At 42.6% G+C, this 16,881-nt stretch overlaps 1 protein-coding gene across 1 annotated transcript; it reads left to right on the forward strand.

The window, feature by feature from the left end:
- The first annotated feature begins 14,089 nt into the window (after window positions 1-14,089).
- LOC135431867 (gamma-butyrobetaine dioxygenase) lies at window positions 14,090-15,683 on the forward strand. Its single transcript, XM_064687214.1, has 2 exons — window positions 14,090-15,146; window positions 15,227-15,683. The coding sequence occupies exons 1-2, from the start codon at window positions 14,290-14,292 to the stop codon at window positions 15,546-15,548; spliced, it is 1,179 nt and encodes a 392-aa protein (XP_064543284.1). The 5' UTR covers window positions 14,090-14,289; the 3' UTR covers window positions 15,549-15,683.
- Window positions 15,684-16,881: the final 1,198 nt, after the last annotated feature.

Consider the following 16,881-nt stretch of genomic DNA (forward strand, 5'->3'; position numbering starts at 1 on the left):
TTTTTTTGTGCCAAGTGTCTGCACAGATTATATATATTTATGAATCTACTAAAGTATAACTAGCTAAATTATGAATTAAATAAATAAATATCCTTCATATGAAAGCAAAATCTTTTGTTAATGAAAAAGGTTGTCTTCACGAGCGTTTGATCCTTTAACTTAGTGCTTAGCCCAGCGGGCTGCTCAATTAAAAATTTGAATCTGAACCGTCGACCTGTCGCGTGCTAGTTCAACGCTCAGAAATCCCAAACCACACTGGCTTACGCTTACAAAGCACACTCAGGACAAACTCCTTATATATATATTGATATATCTTTCGAACCGGTGACTTGTCGTTTTTTTGGTTCAAAGCTTCGAAAAGCTCAAGCACACTTAGGTCACACTTTTTTTTATATATACTAATATATCTTCCAAGCATTTTCACTTATTTTTATGACCAGAATAGAGTATCTAGCAGCTGCGAACTCTTGTTTACTTGCTTCCACGTTTTTTTTATAATTTTTTTAAGTGTGGCAAATTCAATTTGCTGTTTTTGCGGTTTTCTTTTGTTTTTCCTCAAGCTAATGTAAATCAAGCGACATTAAACGCACACAACAATAAATACATGACAGCAGCGACTAGGATATACCCACGCAGGATCAGTGCAAGGAGCAATAGCAGCGATTTATTTTCAGCACAGAGACAAAGAGAGGCAGAGAGAGAGAGAGAGAGAAAGAGAGAGCGAGATTGTGTCCTTGTTGCCGTGTTTTAAGTAGAAAAAATAATCATAATATTAATATTTGTCGCCGTTGCAGCTGCGCATAAAGTCAAGCAGGCTGTGTGGCAGGAACTGCGGCATAGGAAACTGGGCTCGGGTTGCATTCGGTCTGGATGCCCCGTTGAGGCGGGCGCGTGTTGCATACAAAATGCTAAATCAGTTTTCTTATGACTCGGATTTGCTGAGCACAGCATTTGTTAGTTTCAATTCACTTTTTATAGTTCTGAGAGCTTTTGTGGCAGAGTAAAAAGTCCATGCAATAAATTTTAATGTTATAAAAGAGTTGCAAGTTCTAGTTGAGTTGGGGGAATTACAAAATAATGTGAAATATATACAGAAACAAATAAAAAAATAGTGAAAAAGTGTGCCAAAAATAAAATAATAAAAAATCTTTGATTAAGCTTTTGGGGAATAATATTTGATTCATCTCATTGGGAATTAATTTTAATAAAGCTTTTGGAAAAAAATCTTCGATTAATCGTTTAGGGAATAATCTTTGATTACAATATTAGCAATTTGGGTATACTAGATCAGTGTTGTATAATAACAAAAAAGACTGTTAAGGAAAGCTTTTATAACCTCTCTCTCTCTCTCGCCCTCACATTCGATCTCACTCTTATTCTTTTTGTGCCTCTCTTTGCCTCTCTCTCTCTTTCTCTCTTACTATCTCTTGCGCTCTCTCATTATTTCTCTCACTCTCATTCTCTCTCTCTAAAGATAGAATAAAATAAGATGTGTTGTATCCCAATCTACATCTATGAGGATGATATATGATTCTCTATAGGCTCAGTTTTCTATATGAGTTCATGAATTTCTATGTGAGATACGGATTCTTTGAGTGTATTCGAGGGTTTCTATGTGGCGTAGGGTTTCTTTGACTCTATTCGCCAACAGCACAGATCTGTGATACAGTGAAAACTCGTGATACAGTGAATCGCGAACATCGGGAAATTATCAAAGCAAGAGGAGTGTCCGTCTAATGGTAATATCCGATTAAAGAGTTTTCGATACAGTCTGTGTATGCTGTTTGGAATATTTTCCAAAACTTTCAAATTACGATTTATTTGCCTAAAGGCTGAAATCAACCAGGAAATTGGTCAAAATTCTATGATCAAAACTGTCAGCAAAAATAATAAGCGAAAATGCGGGGGAGAGAGGGAGCAAGAGCAAGCCATAAACATGGTCACGATGCATGATGCAGTGCCTCATGTTGCAAGAGCGCAATCAACGCCCGTTATCCCCCAGGCGCAAACGTTTTAATTTATGCGCCCGACGGCATTGAAAGCGACCGATACCAAAGAGGTGGCAGGCTGTGAATGATTGAGGGGGAGGTGAAGGGGTAGCTGGCTAACGTAAATTGCCTTAAATCATTTTTAATGAAATTTCCAATGGCCGAGACGGGCAACAGTCAACGCCAGCTAATCTGCATGCGCTTCCCCGTGGCAAACTTGTGTGTGTGTGTGTGAGTGTGTGTGTGTGAGTGTGTGGTTAGTTGCCGTTGTTGTTGTTGTTGTTGTTGTTGTTGTTGTTGTTGTTGTTGTCAGCGTGTGACAGGTCGCGTTGTAAGCGCATAATTGGTTTGTTGGCCAAGTTGTCAGTGGATCGAACCGCGGCGAATGCCACTTGATAAATGAGTCATTTGCTCAGTAATTTAAGCAGCATTTCAATAAGCTGTGCGGGGTCAGCTGGCAGCTGGTTGTAAATGTTGTTAGCTGGTAAACGGTGGCTGGTAAATTGATGTTGATGTTGGGCTGGTGGCTGTCAGAGATTTGTGTAACCAAATACTCATTACATAAGCCCGATGGGGTAGCTGGGCAAACAGAATGCCAGCAAAAATATGCTGATGCAAGCCGAGGCAAATTTTGCGTAACAGCTAGAGTACGTATGCACGTGTTTGTGAGTGTGTGTTTGTGTGTTTGTGTTTGTGTTTGCGCGTGTGTGTGTGTGTGCTAGTTAAGCCAAAGTCAAATATTGACAGGCAAAGTCAAATGCGTAGCAGGCAGCAAAGCATTTAAAGTAATCGAGTGTTAAAAACGGCAAACGCAGGCAAACATTTGGCCTGGCTAAAGAGGGGGCTGTGCCCCGCCCACACGCACACACACACACACCACAGCCTGTGCAAATATTTAGTTGCCCATAAATTACGTAAGTGTGTGTGTGTGTTGGTGTGTGTGTGTGTGTGTGTGTGTGTGTGAGAATCAGCATCACGCTTTAATGCCTCATTAAAATATGCGCAGGGGCATATAAATTCCAGCTGACGCCTGGCCTGTTAAATATGTACTACAGTGAAAACCCGCTAAAAGTGCACGTCTCTTCCTGCTGCACGCGCCATTATAAATCAGCCCACAGCATGTCCGCTCTAAGACGGCCCGCACTCCTCTTGAGCGGACAAAACTTACCCCACGCTGTCCGTCCACGCGAGTTCTCACTGTACTTATATGTATTAGTATATTTTCATCTCTTGATGCGACCTGCGGCAGTCAAAAAAGTCATAAAAATCTAAAGTTTTCGCATAAAATCAATTGCTCTACCGAGAAGTCGCAACACTCTGTGGGCGTGGCAGGGTTGAAATCAGTTTGACCCGAGGCACGGAAGGGTTGCCCCCAACACACACACACACACACACAGCCAAGCCTCTGCCTCTGCTTCAGCCTCTGCCTCTGCCGTTTGGTTTATTAAATTACAAATAAATAATGAGACTGATGGCAGGCCAAACTGTGTTGACGGGCAGCTCGTCTTTGCGAGCGTCGGCCTGCCTGCAGTTATTAAAAACTTAACAAAAACAATTAACACAGTCACTGGCAGCTTTTTAAAGGAGGGGTGTGGCACGTTGGACGCGGGGGGGAGCTTGGGGTTGGGGTTGGAGAGCTCTTTAAAGCGCCTGACAAATTGCTCAAGGATTCACTTAAAGGCAGCGCAACCGAAAAGCAGCCGCAGCCGCAGCCTTTTTGCCGCTGTGTGGCCACAAAATGCAAAGCATTAACCAAAGCTACAGTTGCAACAATAACAAATGCAACTAGGGGGGAGGGAGGGAGGGGCTGGGCGATGTGGGAGTGGGACTGGGGCTGGGAATTGGAATTGCAGCCGCAAATAAATTTGTGCTGAGTAAAATATATGGCAAAAATATATAAAGCATCGCATGTGCAACAGCAGGAACAATGCCAAAAGCAACAAGCAGCGGCAGCGGCGCGGCAGCCTGGCCCCGCTGCAACCTGCCCCTGCCACAGACTATGCCCCTGCCCCTGCTCCAGCCAGCTCCTGCTTCTGCCAGCTCCTGCTTCTGCCTGCCCCTGCTCCCACACAAAGCTGTCCCCTTTTTTCATTACAATGCCGCAGCCGCACGCCCGCACAGCCCTAAAAGCAAAGGCGCAGCGGTGTGGGAATGGAGGGTGGAGGGGGGCAGGGGGCAGCACAGCTAAGGGTAAGAGCTGGGCGGCTGGGGGTGCGGCTGCTGCTGCTGCTGTTCCCATTGTTTGCAGGCGCGCGCTCTGATTAGAGACGAGTCCCATTCAAAAAGGTATGCAGCTTGTTGTTGTTGTTGTTTTTTATATATTTTTTTTTACTGGTAACTGCAAATGCATAAAGTGAAATATATTTTTTAAAGACTAAAAAATTACTATTCATAAGCTCGGGAAACAACAACAGCAAATCCGTAAAGAATTACACGTTATTTTTATGCATTTTCAAATGAAATTAATTTTACGAAATGTTGGCAGAAAGCAAATAGATTGTAATGCTAGCAGGTGTCTGCAGGGGGGGGGGGGGGGGGAGGGGGGTTTACTTTTTTCATACATAAATTATACATTCATTATGTCAATTTATGAATAACAATTTCTGTTTATACGTAACAGCCTTTTTTTTGTGTCAATTATTCTATTAAATGTTCAATATATGCACAATTATCAAAAAACCGAACACAATTTATTCAGTGGAGTCGAATAGGAAATACCCTTTCAGAATTGTACCGATCTGAGTTACAGAAAATACAGATCAGTTCAGTTGATGTCTGTATAAGTTTTATAATGAAGAAATCTAATATTGATTAGACTTTCCTAATATTAGTGAAGATTCCATTTGGTAAGTTTGAATTAATTATATATATATATATCAGAGGTCGCAAATAACATATATATTTTTAAAAATATTCTGTTATTTTTCCCATGTTGATAGGATTTTGTAAACTCAGAAAATTAGTGACATACATTCAGATAATCGTCGTTAATTTCTTCTTAAACTTCTGATATTAGGAAAAAAAATTTGTTTTATTTTTATTTATATGGTGATCTATTAAAATTATTTTTTTTTAAAACAAGACAAATTATTTAGTTTGCTGAAAGTTACACTTTTTTTTCCAAACACTATTTAAACTAGGGAACATTTTTTACAAGGTGTTAGCATATAAAAAAAAATATATTTAAATTTATTTATACTTATTTACTAGGCATTTCAGCATTTTAATTTGCTTTTATATATATATTTTTATTAATATTATTAATTTATAGAGTCAAGTGCGCTGCGCTTAACTAACTTTACAATTCTTTTTCCAGTCTTTTCTATATGAATAATTGAATAATAATCCCTCGCTTCAAAGCGCTCAGTTCTCTAGAATCAAGGGTTTATTTTAAAAGGCTCGGATATTATATACAACATTAGCTCTATCTAGTTAGCTTATCAAAATTCTAGGCATATCTTCATTGAATATAATTTAGCTCGTTTTATTTTCCTATATTCTGCAATATGATATAGTACACATTCCAATTTCCTTGACTTTTCCATTTGGTTTTTTCTGCTGGCCAGCCTCATATACCATGTAATATACCATATTAAATTTTTCAGTTCCTACTACTTGCATTTCCTTTTGGCTTGCTCCCAGTTTCTGGTCTGGAGCAGTCGCTGCATTTTGTGTGCTCTCTAACCAAAGCGAATGTTTTAGTCTTTGATTTGTCACACCAAAGCGTTGCTTTTCATGGCAGCCTGTCAGAGTTTCTTGTTTTCTAGCTGCCAAGATGGTGTGTGTTGTTCAGGGGGCGGGTCGGGGAGCAGGGTGGCAGCAGGAGGCGGGTTAGCTGGCGGTCCGACTGGCTGTCCGACTGGCTGTCCGACTGGCTGGCTGGGTGACTCTGCCTGTTTCACGTCCAGTTTAGCCCTTGGCTGATTTTTGATGAAAAGTTTTCAGTTTCACATTATTCAAGCGCACTAATACAGAGTCGGCGACACGCCTCCCCCGCCCCCTCCCCCCTCTCACTGTTGTTGTTTGTGGCGGCTTTGCGGCTGAATGGCGTTTGCATTTTCTGTTGTTGTTGTTTTTGTTGGTTTTTACACAATTTTTGTTGTATTTTAATTTTGCGCAAATGGAAAATAATAATCAAGACAAATAATAAAATGGACGCAGGCGAAAAAGGTGTTGGCACGGTCTAACAAAAAAACAAAAAAAAGAAAACAAATATGTTTATATATATAAGTAGAGTGTGGGCGTGGCAACGCACTGTATATAAGGGCGACCCCGCAGAAGCAGGGTGCAGCGAGCTGTGGCAGCTTTTAGGGGCAGTCGTGACGAAGGAGGGGGGGGGGGGGGCAGCTGCCCGCCCGCAGCACTTGGCTTTGTTTCGAGTGATTCTCAACAAAGCGCAGCGCACTTAATTCTCTTTACGCACACACACACACAGCCGCACACACACACGCGTACACACATGTCGCGCTGTTGTGGCAGACATGGTATGACAGGCTTTTTATGCCTAAGTATCTTAAGTTGTCAGCTTGGCAAAAGGCAAAAGAAATCCTTTAATTTGCAGTAAAATGCAAAACGCACATGAGTGTGCCTGCCACGCGTGTGTGTATGTGTGTGCGAGTGTGTGTGTGTGTGGCAGGCAACAAGTCAGCGTACATTGGACTTTGCCACTTGCCACATGCGCGCAGCCCGAGTCGCCCGGGTCGCCTCAAGGTATGCAGTAAATTAAAATGCAGTGACATTTCAGCGAGCAGGCGGGCCACAGGACACGGGCCAGCCAAATGACATGTGTGTGCGGGTGTGATTGTGTGTGTGTGTGTGTGAGGGTGTGTGTGTGTGTGTGCACTTTCTTTGCACTTTTCGCATTAAAAAGTTTTGCCCGCAAGCAGCCGGCTAAGAAACACAGCTAGCAACTGCTGGCAGCTGAACTTCGGTTTTGACAGCACGCACACACACCCACACACACACACACACTAACACACTCTCACACAGCTCACACACACACACACACACACAATGCATTGAGCCATAAATGCATGACTTTGATTCAACGCGTGCTGCCACACAACTTCTACAGCAAGGTTCTCTACATGCAACATCAACTTTTGTGGCAACCCTCGCTGCACTGTTTTGCATATGAATAGCAAGCAGGGAGGGAGGCGGGCGGGCGGCAGGCAGGCGGACAGTCGGGTTGGCAGCTCGGCTCGTTGTGTCGTGTGGCCAACGCTTATGGCCACGTTAATGGCAAACTAAACTACAAACTTTGCTGCTGCCAACGACGCACGCATACGTAATAAAAGGTGTAAATGAGCAAAAGAGCAAAATGTTCTGCATGGTGGAGAAGGGTTGCCAGGTGGTTTGGCAGTCAGGCGCATAGGCGGACAGGCTATGGACTTACGCCTTGAGCCATTATAGGGGCCACTTGCTGGGCGTTACAATTCCATAGCTCGTGGCTATTTATATAGCCAGCGTGCACAGTGGTTCAAGGCGTCAGCGTATGTCGGCAATTCTCCAAAGTAGTTTTCTTTTCGAGTGCACTCAAAGTGCAAATATGTACAGCGAAAACTTACCGCAAGTACAGTTGAGCAACTAAGTTGTAGCTGGAGCTTCACGTTGCCAATATTTAGCTGTGAGAGCACAAAAGAGCTTGAGTATTAACAAATTATATAGTTAATTTTTGTGCCTTAGAAATTAGCTGAAATCTGCACAATTTTTGGTGCTTTTGTAGCTTAAGCTGTGGAAGGAGCTTTTTAATATTGCAGTACAAAAAGTTTGGCAAGCACATGAAAGCTTTTTTAGATAAGCTCTATCTATAAAATAAGCTTTGAAAGCACATTGAAGCTTACTAAATACGTTTGTAACGCTATCGATCGAACAAAATTAATTCGGAATTTAAGACGCTTTTAAAGCACAAGAAAGCTTATACCTTACTTTTGTGTGTTTAACAAAAGCTTTAAAGAGCAATACAAAGCTTTAAATGCACACAGAAAACAAATTTAATTCTGAATTTAAGATGATGAAATGATTATTGAAAACACATGAAAGCTTACTAATGAATATCGTGTGCTTAAAATATGCCTTGAAAGCAGCATAAAACGTTAAAAGCACATTAAAGCGATACAAATAATATTTTGATCTCAACGTACATATTTAATTCTGAATATAACACGTTAAAAAGAGCTTTGAAAGCAACTGGAAGCTTACAAGTAACTTTTGTGTGCTTAGAATAAGGCTTCAAAGCCATATGAAGCTTAAAAAGAACATACAAGATTTAATTTAATCTAACGTTATTCTAAATTTAAGATGATTTAATCATTTGGAGAATTCCTCCTCTATCTAGTTTCAGCAAAAGTTTTCAAGGCTTTTCTATCGCTCGCAGCTTAAACACATTGCGAATTTTAACGCATAAATCGTTGAAAAACCACAAATTGAGCAAAATTATGCTTTTATTTAATTTTTTTTCACTTTTCGGCTGCAGTTGTCTAAACATTTGTTGCCCACCGTGGCTTTTTCATGTGTATTAAACTAAATTTAGCGTCACTTTGAATTACGGCTGCTGCGAAGCGACGTCTAGTGGAAAGCTGTGCCAGGCTATTATAATACAAGTAGTGCTGGCAACCTGGCTGGCAACCTGGCTGGCTGCGTGGCTGTGCCCCAAGCCGCATGCTGCCCCTGGAAAAGCTAACAACTTATATATGTATGTGGAACATGATGTTTTGCAAAATTTATGTAGTTGTAAGTTGCTGCCGCAGGAAATGCCATAAAAAAAGCGTTGGCTGAGAAAAAAAAACTCAAAAATACACGGAAGAAAAATATGAAAAATAAGTGGCAGCAGGAATAAAAAAAAAAAAAATAATGTGCGGGCGGCGAAGGCAGCGGCCTGTGGCGGATGCGAAGCGTTGCCGCTGACAAGCTCGGACGCGTTTAAAGTGCAATTAGCGCACGTAATTGTAATCGAGTTGGCCGCCAGCGACAACAGTGCCACATATTAAGCCCAAGGCGAAGGCGAAGGCACGGCCTAGGGCGTGGGCAGAGACGGGGGAGCGGAGCAGCTGCTGATGGCACGCGGCTTCCGGCAGGTGGCTGCGGCTTATGCCACGCCCGGTTGGCCTTTCAAAAAGGAGTTGCTATACATACCACACATATATATATATATGTATATATATGTATCTTATTTTAAAGCCAACCGGGGAGCTGTAAATAAATTTGGCATTTAATCATATTTACGGATTTGTGGCGCATTTATTTATGTGTCCCACAGTGGCGCATCTTGGGCGCGGGCCGGTTACCACTCAAGGATTTCGGTTTCTTTTCGGGCCGGCTTCCGGTGCGGCCGCAACGGAAGTGCAGTCGCAGCGACTCGGACGGGGATGGGTACGGAGATGGGGACGGGGACGTGGACGGGGACTGGGCTCAAGTGTGGGCGTGGCGGCCACAAGCCACAAAACGCGCCAATTTGCGCCATTTCAAGTGTGCCAACAACAACGACAACAACACCAAACAAATGTGCTCGAGTTGAGAGTGCACGACTGGGAGATACCCTGAAAAATGTGAACGTCCTTCTGTGCAGAAATACACACCCATACGACAAACTGTTCTTGAATAACTTCGCCGTTTGTTGTCCTATCTTTACGAAAATTTCAGGACTAAATTATTGCACACAAATGTGTACACATACCATAGCTCAGACTCTAGCTTTTATAATAAGTGTTCTTTAAAGTATCTCTTAATTTAGGGTGGAAACCTGGGAAGGCATTTAAAATGTGAAATATTTATAATCTGTGGAGAGCTCTGCGGGAGTACATAAACCAAGTCTTATGTATCTAGCTTCTGTAATTCTCGAGCTATATTTAAAAAGAGCAAGTCTTAAAATCGATATTTACCGATATTATATAAATTGAAGGAAATATGGGGAAAAAAATATAAGCGTAGAAGGAAATTGCGAAACAAAATAAGATAAAACATACGTTAAATTAAAATAAGATAAGATGGCATAAAATATACGATGAGAAAAGATATACAAGAATATATATTTAAAATTTCGAACCTCTAGCATTTGTACTTGTCGAGATTGATCCCTTCATGCAAATGGACAGACGGATAGGCAGGCGGATCGACAATATCTATTCTCTGAGTTCCCTGTGCTTTCTACCGCCTGTTACATACATAAGCACAAAACCAACATACCCATTTTAACACCTTCGCATTGGGTACAGGGTATAACAAGGGAGCAACCACAACAACAACAACAACAACAACAACAACAGCATCGTTGCCTAATTATGCGTTCTGCCTTTGTTATTTATAGAGGCCGATTCGGTCGCCTTTTCTCTGCGGCTCGTTGCCCGTTTGCCTGTTCTGGGCCCTTTTGATGCTGCCCACGAGGCTAATTAGGCCTAAAGCGCGCCCATTGTGCGCACCGTTGCAATGTCGCGCCTGTTAGCCAACATTGTTACGACCAACACACACACACCACACACACACACACACACAATCAGGCCTCTCCGCTGACAGACCGCATTTCCGCTCAGCTGCGCTTTGCGAGTTCATTAATAATTTAAGCATTCAATAAAAGGCGCACAGAAAAGTGCGCGTTCATAAAGTGTCAACAGTTGAGTGGCTTTACAGCTGGGCAAAACGATTTGGTTTGATTCGATTTGCATTCATTTGATGCGATTCAATTTATTTGCCACTCGAATTCGATTTGATAATCATAAATATCAAACAATTTAGCATTCTGTTATGGCCATAATTTATACCCTGTTGTAAGCAGCTGTAATGAATTGGTTGATTGATCTCTAATAACAATTTATTAAAGGTTCGCTGATGAGGGACTAGGGTTGGGCCTAGCACAGTGATAGGATTGGGTACCAAGTTTGAACCCCGTATTTAGCAGCTAGCTGGTATAGGACTAAGTCAAGGTAAGCTTAGAGACAGGTTGAAGTCAGGAGTTTGAAATCCGGGTATAATTTGCTGATAAAAGAATATGGTCAGGGCTTGCTTGGATAGGATCAAATTTTCGAGCCCTAAAGGCAGTAGTTGGCTGATGAAGTCCCATGCTCAGAGCTTTATCAAAGGAGAGACGAAATCACAAGTTCAAACCCAATAGACATTCGACTGATGGAAGAACATAGTAATAGCTAGCTCCGAGACAAGATGAGGTCGAATGTTTAGATACAGATAGAAATGACGAGCTCGCACCCAATAGACCATGGACTAATGAAAGAACATAATCAGAGCTAGCTTAAAGTTATGACAGGGTCACAAGTGCGAACCCTGTGGCCACAGAGAAAGGTCGAATTAAAGAGTTTGAAGCCCATATACCATACCCTACCGAATCATAAGAATCTAGTCTGGGCTAGGATTACAAATAGGAACCTTTAAACCGAGATGTAATTGAAGATGAACCATGGAAAACGTGAGAATTAGCTCCGACTTGTGAGAGGTTCACAAGTTCGAACTCTGTACTTAGCAGCTGGCTGGTAAAGGACCATGAGTTAGCTCAGGGAAAGGGTCGAAGTCACAAGTTCGAAGCCCATGGTTAGACAAGAACAAAGCCATGGAGCTCCGAGATGGGATAGGATAAGTAAGGTAGAGTATTATGTTCAGGGTTAGCTCTAAGATGGGAGTTCGAACCCTGCAGCTAGCAGGCTATTCAATAAAGAGTCATGGACAAGATAAGTTTCGACACAGGACAGGGTCACAAGTTCGCGACCTTTAAGGACTAGTTGGATGGTGAAGAATGGCCAGGTTTAGCTCGGAGGAGACCTGTAGACTAAAAATGGACTCCAAGTAGTGTAAACTTTTCTACCATCAATATTCTTTCACTTGCTGCTTTATTTCTGTATTTTGTACAAGGTATATTTAAAGTCAGGCAACAATTAGCTGCACTTAATTCAAGTTAATGCTGTTTTTGTGTCTTTGTCGCCCACCTGGGCGTAGTTTAATTTGAGTAAGTGTTTCACTTTCACAAGCATTCGAAAATTGTTGCATTTGCGTTGGGCTTAGCTGAGTGTGTGTCGATTTTAATGAACTTAATGCGAGCCGGAGAAGCTTAGTGAGCCCAATTATCAAAGCCATTTAATTGAGCTGCTTATAAATTGAGATATTGTGATAATGTAAACAAGATGTCAGCTCAGGTAAGATTGCATTGAAATTGAAAGGAACTCGAATGACCGCAGGGCTTAGCTGCAATTTATAGCTCCATGGATACCACTCAGATTGTTATATGACATGTTCTTCTTCTTCTTCATCTACTTGTTGTTGTTGTTGTAATTGCTGCTGTTGATTATGTTTATTGTTAAGTGCAGGTGGAAAACTGTCAGGCGCAACACTTGAATGCATTTTCATTACACCTCATTACATTTCACTTCATTGCAACAATTGTGCGTTGCTTTTTTTGTTGTTGTTGTTGTTGTTGTTGCCGCTCGTTTCATGAATTCCATGAATACACGAATGGATCGAGGCACTCGTTTACATAGATGCGAGCATGTTTTTGCATGTAAAATGTTTTTAATTGAAAACAATAAAGTTTCTGGCTTTGGGTGTTGCGCGACGCCAGCGGCAGCCCCTCCCCCCCTCCCCCATCCCCCCTCACTTGCGGCTCGTTTTGCTCTCATCTCTCCAGATACAATGCATAAAATATTCCATAGAAATATGAAATGCTTCAGCCAAATGAGCAGCTTGTGCTGCTAAAGACTTATATGTAAGCGACATGTGAATACACTTTTTGCATGTGTCAAATCATTTGAAGAAAAAGCAAGATCTTTGATGTGCATAAAACTTGTTGGGAATTATAAGGTTTTTGTTTTTTCTTTTTGTGCCTTGATTTCTGAAGACATATTTCATACAATTTTGGTTATTAATGTTTTGTTTTTAAAAAAATAAATTTTAAACTCTCGATATATTTATTCAAATTATTCAAATTTGTATTGCTACATTTGGTTAGCTCCAAAAAGTATGCTATGGACTTGATATATAATTGGACTTTGCTATGTATATAAATAATTATAATTGAATAGAAAGAGAGAGAGAGAGAGAGAGAGAAGAAAAAGTGAAAATATGTTTTGATAGAAGTTCAGCCGGAGCTTTACGGAATTCCAATGTTCGTAGAGAGAATATAATTATAGAATCCATTACATTTTCTCCATCAAAATTGTGCTCAAAATATATGTTGAGTAAATATTGAATAATAAATCTGAAATATCTTCAAAATGATTAACACACAATTTATTGTAGCTCAATTCCATTCCTAATACTCATTTAAAAAAATATAAATATATATATATATATATGTTAAAATGTTGCCCAATTGCAAGACATTTGTGAAATGCCCGATATTAATTTGTTGGTGAGTGTAAATACTCTTGGCAAAGCTAAAAGCTGAGCATTTACGGATTGTGTTTCTTTGTTTCAGGCGTGAAAGCGAGCTGAATGAGAATGGAAATGGAAAAGCCAGTGATACCCAGGCGATAGATAGATACAGACACAGATACGTCTTTTTATATGTGTGTGTGTGTGTGTGTGTTTGTGTGTGTGAAAGCAACAACAATAACAACAGAACGTGAAATGCGAAAGTGATAATTAAAAATCGCGCAGTTTTTGTTGTTGTTTTTCTCTATATATGCTGCATGGTTATTGTGTTGTCAGAAGTGGGATATTGCAATCAGGCAACATGGCGGCAATGTGTGTGTGTGTGTGTGTGTGTGAATGTGCAACATTGCGAATGAAGTGATCAATGTGCCTAACAATGATTGACGGCATTTCAATGAAGTGAAAGGGCTGCTGGGCTGCTGGGCGTTTAGGGGCGGGCTCGCTACAGGCTGGGGCGCCATTGGGGCGCTGCTGGAGGGTCTCATGCTGATGACAAACAATTATGCAAAAATTGCAAGCGTTTGCAATTTTGTACAAAATTAATTTTGCATTTTTAATTTTGCAAGGGGGCTGCCTCTGTCTCTCTCTATGTGTGTGTGCGTGTGTGTGTGTGTGTGGCAGCTTTAGTAAGTAAAAATCTTTAAATAAAAGTGTAAAAAATATATAGCTTATGCTGAGGCAGCAACAAATCAAGCCAAACCAAACCAAGCCGAGCCGAGCTGAGCCGAGCCCCGCCTTACCGAAGCTATCACAAAGGATTGATAAGTGCTCGACTTCGAGCTGGCATCAGGCGAGCCCAGCTCCATAATCTAAAGGCCACGTGTCTATTGTGGCCCACCATGGGCTGATCTCTCAGTTGCTGCCGAAACTCAGCTCATTCGCAGCGAGCTGGGCCTAGCCGCCGGTTGTGCCCGTTTTGAGCAGAGAAGCCATGACGTTCGTTCGGGTTAGTCGGGATCTGCAGCGGGAGCTGGTGCTGTTGCGCCTGCACCTGGAGCAGCCGGCCATGCAGTTTCCAGAGATTTGGCTACGCGACAATTGCCAGTGCCCCGAATGCTATATGCAACAGACGCGCAGTCGCCTGCCGCACGGCTGGAACTATCTGGACACCCGAGTGCGGCTGCAGCAGCTCAGCTGGTGCGTGGAGCAGCAGGCGCTGCTAATAGACTGGAGCGATGGCCACAAGTCCAGCTATGCTTTGGGCTGGCTCAAGGCGCGTGATTTCTCGCCAGCGAATCGCGCGCGTTATTTGCGCGACTCGTACCGCCCCGAGCGACGGCACTGGTCCGGCCTGGAGTTCGCCCAGATACAGCGCGAATTCCAGTACGAGGAGCTGCTGCGCAATGATGAGACGCTGCTGCAGTGGCTGCACCAGCTGGCCGTCCATGGCCTGGCGCTGATCCGGCAGGCGCCGCTGGAGGCGAACGTGCTGCGGCAGCTGTGCAACCGGGTGGGCTTCATGCGGCGCACCACGTACGGCGATGAGTGGAGCGTTCGAGCGCAGCCCGGCGCCAGCAATTATGCGTATTTGGCGGCGCCGCTGCCGCTGCACACGGACATGCCCTATTTTGAGTACAAGCCGAGCATTACGGTGTTGCACACGTTGCAGCAATCGGAATCACCTGGCGGCTGGAATCTGCTCAGCGATGCGTTCCATGTGGCGGATCTGTTGCGGCAGCGGGAGCCGAGCGCCTTTCAGGTGCTCAGCGGCACGCCCGTCGATTGGGCGGACATTGGCAGCGACAAGGAGCTCTACTTTCACAATATATGGCGGGCGCCGGTCATCAAGTAAGTCCCCCCCCCCCCCCCCCTCTCTCTCTCTCTCTATCTGTCTCTCCCTTATCTCTCTTATCTGTGCTGCCACACAGCCTGGATGCCAAGGGTCGTTACGTGCGCATCAACCACAGCATTCCGCAGCGCGACAGCCACTTCACCGTGCCCCCCGAGCAGGTGCGTCCCTGGTACGAGGCCATGGCCATGTTTATACGCCTGGCCAACGAGGAGGCATGCACCTTTAAGACAACACCTGGCGATATCCTTACCTTCGATAATGTGCGCATGGTGCACGGCCGCACTGGGTACGATGATACGGATCACAATGTGCGGCACATTGTTGGCGCCTTCCTCGACTGGGACATTGCCTATTCCCGCTGGCGTGTCCTCCGGAATGCGCTCGGGCATAACAAGTAGCTGTGCATATATTTATCTGCCTTATCAGTAAACAACACGTGAATAAAAAACACACTCTGCCCCTTTGCCCCTCTGCCCTGCAACTGGTTTAATCAGCTTGCAACATTGCGTCTGCTTTTGTATTCAAATAATGTGTTAATAAAGATTATAATATTTAATTAAAATATAAAAAAAAAAACTTGTAATTCATTACTAATTTAATCGTTTTTAATGTTAATCGTTTTTTTGCGATTGTTGTGATGACAAATTAATAACATTATTAAAACCTATACGATTTGTTATAGAGTATTAAATATTTAATATTAAATTACACAGCCAGAGAGCTTTCGCTTGACGTGTGCATGTTGTAAACGTGGAACATAATTTATTCGCCCACTGTTAACAAATCATTGAAGTTAATGCTTTTGATCCCGTTACATACATATGTACATATGTATATTCCTGGCAGAATGCATGCACAAAAGAGAGCGTGAGCGAGAGAGAGGCAGAATCTTAGTTGTGTATTCAGCCAAAAGTGCGCATTGTAAGCGTGGAACATAATTTATTCCTCCACTGTTTACAACTCATTCGCATTGCTTTTGATCCCGTTTAATGTCTGCACTGCCTGCGGACAGCAGGCACAACAAAGCGCGAGCATTGCTAATGGTATGAGTGGGAGCAGCAACACGATGTTGATCCCGTTACCTTAGATGTGTATGCAGCGCTTGCACAAGAAGAGCGCACTTTGGCAGCCTGGGAGTTTTAACAGTCGTGCACTCTGCCTGTTGTTGTTGTTGTATTAGTGTGAGCGCCGGCTTAGCGTGGGCGCTAGCCAAATGAGGCAATTTAGTCAGTGCGCGTCTATCCTGTCGATCGATCGTGTCCTCTGCGCGTGTTTGTTAAATCTTTTGCTAGTACGGTTAATTTAATTTAAAGGTGTTTAATGTGTTTAGTGTGTGCTATGTGTTTTTGTGGGGTAACACCCATGAGTCCTTTATTCATTCGCCGCCTTTAAATTTATATCCAATAATCAGTAAAATGTGCGTTGTGTAATTTTTTGTGCAGAGCTTTTTTCCGCAAAAAAATTTAAGCGGGAAATCCACACTCAGAGAGAGAGAGAATGAGAGAACTGGTAAGCCTGCTTTTGTATGTATGTATGTATTATACAGTTAGGTATTTATCTACATATTTATACGCCTGCTGAGGGTATTATAATTTTGTTTCGAAGTGTGTAACACACACTGAAGATGGCACATAACGCATAACTGCTAAATGTTTGTAAGAGTGTTTCATGTTCGGCGTGCCGAAAAAAGTTACTGCTTGTTTCTCTGCTTTACGTTTAAATATTAAAATG

Source organism: Drosophila montana, unplaced genomic scaffold (genome assembly GCF_035044405.1).
Source record: "Drosophila montana isolate Dmon_TW-CO22-7 unplaced genomic scaffold, ASM3504440v1 contig_3200_1, whole genome shotgun sequence".
Lineage (NCBI taxonomy): Eukaryota > Metazoa > Arthropoda > Insecta > Diptera > Drosophilidae > Drosophila > Drosophila montana.